Source organism: Octopus sinensis, linkage group LG3, assembly GCF_006345805.1.
Source record: "Octopus sinensis linkage group LG3, ASM634580v1, whole genome shotgun sequence".
Taxonomy (NCBI): domain Eukaryota; kingdom Metazoa; phylum Mollusca; class Cephalopoda; order Octopoda; family Octopodidae; genus Octopus; species Octopus sinensis.
Window position 1 is genome coordinate 71,294,593 of NC_042999.1, and position 4,376 is coordinate 71,298,968.

The following is a 4,376-nucleotide window of genomic DNA, read 5'->3' on the forward strand; positions in this document are numbered from 1 at the left end:
CACTTACGCAGACACAGATGCACAAATAAACACATACAGAACACACACACACACACACCACACACACACACATACACACGCGCGCGCGCAGCACGGCAGCGTAGTTCCGTAAAAACATGGGCAGCGGCATTCGTTATCATGTATATCTAAACGGCATAAAGATGCTGCTGTCTGCAATACGCGGACGCTTATAAAGTTTCTCTTGTTTTTTATTGTTTGATTTCATATATAATATATATATATATATATATATAGAATATATAAATATACATATATATATGTGCATATACATATATACATACATATATACATACATATATATTTACTTTATATGCATAGATGTATATATATATACACATATAAAACTTTATATTTATATGTACATATATTTATACTTATATGTCATTTTTATTAGGTTTTCTACATCTATCCCATATATACATCATATTTCTATCCAGTATCGAACTTTGATGTAAACTTTGCAAACGTTCTATCTATCTATCTATCTATCTATCTATCTATCTATCTTTGCGTGTTCTTAAGTTCATCGTAACAACATCGTATATCTGAAATATATCTAAATCTGTACTCTCTCTCACTCCACTCTCACTGACTACTATATATAATATAATATATATATATATATATATATATATATATACATATATATATCTGTAATGATATACCTGCCTGCTTAACGATCTCTCCCCGATCTCTCTCCGTTTCATCATTCCATTTTCTGTGTGTTATTTTATTTTATATCATTACAAACAGAGGATTAAAATCGAGCCCAACCTTGATTTAATTTCTGAGTTTCATTTTTCATTCTCTATTTGCGCTTCTCTTCTTCCTTCCTCACCCTTCCTCACTCTCCTACTCAACATCTATCTATTATCTTCTTTCTCGAAGGCTTTTGTTGGATTTCGTTTCTTTTATTTTTCTTTTTAAAAAAATCCGCTATTGTATCTTTAGAAAATACCACTTACAGAAATCTTCAAATTTTTGTGTTTAGAACATCAAGTTTCCTAACTTCATCTGCTGCTTTCAGAAAAAAAGAAACTATTCTAAAATGAACAAATGAAGCTTTGTCATAATAGATTTATAAATTATTGAGATTCATCCACATCTATTATTATCATCATTAATATTATAACGCCGTTATTATTTCGTTAAGAATCTTTTATTTACTACGTGAAAAAAAAAAAAAAAAAGACAATGAAGTAAAAAGCAACAAAATATAATTAAAAATAAAAATCTTCACGCACTTTTCAAGGCAGCAGTATCACTTCCTACTCTTGCAGTCCCCACTTCTTAACTTCCTTATTTTTCTCTCTTTATTATTTATTTACTTATTTATCTATTAATTTATTTATATTTTATTTATTTATTTTTTGGAAATTTACTTTTGTTCTTATTTGTTCTTTGGACAAAACTTACGACTAGAGGCGCCACCGGACTAATATTGCTTAATACATATCTATCTACATATATATATATATATCTATATGTATATGGACACACATTATCAATGGAGTCCCATTTATTGGTATTTATTGTTCTAATCTCCGCAACAGGTAAGTGAAACATGTTCCCAATGTTTTTTGGCAAACATAATATGTCACATTCATGCAATATACCACGTGTTATCACCGATATAATATTTGTTACGCTATCTTTTAATTGTTCTTTTCTGATATATGTTTCTGGTGTATATACATTTTCCAGCGGCTGCTGCGTAATGCGAGGGGGTGTTTATAAGATAGAACCGCTGTTTATGCTACCTTTCTTTTTACAGGACAGACTATCTTGCGATTGCATGTGTGTGTGTGTGTGTGTGTTTGTGCGTGTGTGTGTGTGTGTCTGTGTGTGTGTGTCTGTTTTATACACACGTGTGTACGCAATAACTTATAAGTATATACTTATATGGATTTATATGTATAAAAAACATAGTTGTATGTTTGTAAACAAGAGTACCATGCGTGTACATGAGTCGATTCATATATATATATATATATAAATTCTATATAATGATATAAATAATAGCATGCAAATTTGGGGTTAAGAAAATAAACCGCTTGGATGGAAAAAAGTCGAAGTCTGGTCTTGGTACTCCAGCCCATATCTTATGTAAAAATAAACGTTCTTATAACATAAACTGGATATATATCTATATACATACGTACATACATACATATATATATATATATATATATATATACATTTGTAAGTATATAGTAATAACATATATAGTAATAAAAGCTATATGTGTGTCTCTGTGTGTGCGTATGTGTGTGTAATAGTAAAAGCTGTACAGAAAGACGATGAAAGTATATACGTAAAACAGGAAAAAAAACAACATAGACAAGACGTCGACACGTTCATCCCTCATTAGTTATCGATCAAAAATCTTCACAACTTCGACATGTGTGTGTGTGGATGTATTTGTGCGTGTGTATGTGTGTGTTCGCATGTGTGTAGGTGTGTGTGTGTGGGTGGGTGCAGGCATGCTTGAGTGGTTAGGAAATCCGTTTCATCCTCATGCGGTTCATACTGTTTCGGATTCGCTTCCACAGAATCGCGTGGGTATGTATAAGTCACCATAGCCTTGGGACCTGCGTTCTGCTGAATCTATTCGAGAATTACATTTAGGGTACACGTGTCTGCGGAATATTCAGCCACTTATTCGCTAATCTATCGGGTACTTAGTTCAGTCGATCGAGTCACCGGAATACACTTCTCGACGACGCTGACGGAGATTTGTGTGCGTTTGAAAATATATTTACATGTATGTATTTATGCGTATGCACTGTATATACTTGTATGACTGTATATATATATGTACGCATGTGTATATATATATGTACGCATGTATACGTTTGCATGTATGTATGTACATATGTATGTATGTATGTATGTATGTATGTATGTATGTATGTATGTATGTATGTTGTATATATATGTGTATGTATATATAATAGTATATGTTTTTGATTTGAATGTATGCATCCATGTATGTATAATTGTTGTAAGTGTGACTGATATATATATATATATATATATATATATATATATATATATGCATTTATGTGTGTGTGTGTATATATATATATATATAGATATATATATGTGTATATATAGATGTTATATATATGTATGCGTTTCGAAAACACGCATTGAGTCGAACCAGGGGCAGCTGATGAAGCGGAATATTCCTTGTATTTTGTCTTGTACTCTGTTTTTTCGTTGCTTAAAAAAAGTCCGTTTCCTTGTTTGTTTTTATGTTTTCGTTTCTCGTGTTTCACGTTTATTTGTGGTGTCCTGTACTCATATATATATATATATATATATATATATATATATATATATATATATATATATATATATATATATTCATGTATATATACATATAGATGTAGGTATGTACAAGCTCTACCTTGTAACTTGTCCATCTGTGTGCAGCCCTGAGTGGCCAATAAAGAAACTTATTTATTAAATGTTATATATATTATATATTATATATATATATATATATATATATATATATATACTTATATGTGTGCATATATACACATGTATGTGCGTGTGTTTTTATGCTCTGTTCATTTCCTTCGCGTGTATTTATTTACTTTTTCTGTTTTTTTTTATTTCGTTTCTTCTTTAGCGAGTAATGCAACCTTGAATACAAAAACTGAAATATTTTTCCAAATAAATCATTTGTCGGTAAAAGACAAACAAACTTGATATCTTACGAATATTACACTAACACTATACTGTTTTTTCTTTTCTTTTATATAATAATCCATTGCAACATAATACTGATGTATTTTCCAGAAATAGCGAAAAATTACTTCAAACTTTAGAAATTCGTTCAAAATCATTGCTCAGAATTATAAGGTGTTTCATTGTTTATTGATAAACACAAATACTTTTTCGAGTTATAAAAATCCTTAAACTCTGTATTCATCTTTCAGTGATACCGTCGTCACACACTGGCGACTTTACTGGCTACTTCGAATAGATTGAAGTCGGGACTACATGCAAAAGTAAATAGTCAACGAAACACACATGAATCCTATTATATCTCTTCTGCCTACTGTGGTGAACTATATCACCCACTGTACGTATGTATTTGCAGCGAAATAGATTCGGCAGCAGGCTTTTAAAAAAGCGATTTCGTGGAGGAAAGGTAGCTGCTGTGACAGGAGTGAAGTTGCTGATGTTTTTACTTCTGTTTAACGAGGTCTTCTGTCCTCTCTGCTTCCGTTTTTCGTTTAACAAAACCATCAGATCTCTTTATGTAAGTTGTGTATGTAACCTGCCCATCTTCGACTTCTCTGTTCTTAATACCTGGAAAACTGTATCATTTGTCTCGTTAT

General features: G+C 31.1%; 1 protein-coding gene across 2 annotated transcripts in view; it reads left to right on the forward strand.

Moving 5' to 3' along the window:
• The first annotated feature begins 673 nt into the window (after window positions 1-673).
• The window catches only part of LOC115209347 (G-protein coupled receptor GRL101), an 804,611-nt gene continuing 800,908 nt past the window's right edge, over window positions 674-4,376 (forward strand). Inside the window, exon 1 of one of the 2 annotated variants that reach the window (XM_029777716.2) lies at window positions 674-1,574. In XM_029777716.2, the coding sequence (XP_029633576.2) occupies window positions 1,529-1,574 (46 nt within the window). In that variant the 5' untranslated portion in view covers window positions 674-1,528. The remainder of the gene's footprint in view (window positions 1,575-4,376) is intronic. The other variant, XM_036501082.1, reaches the window with a different exon arrangement.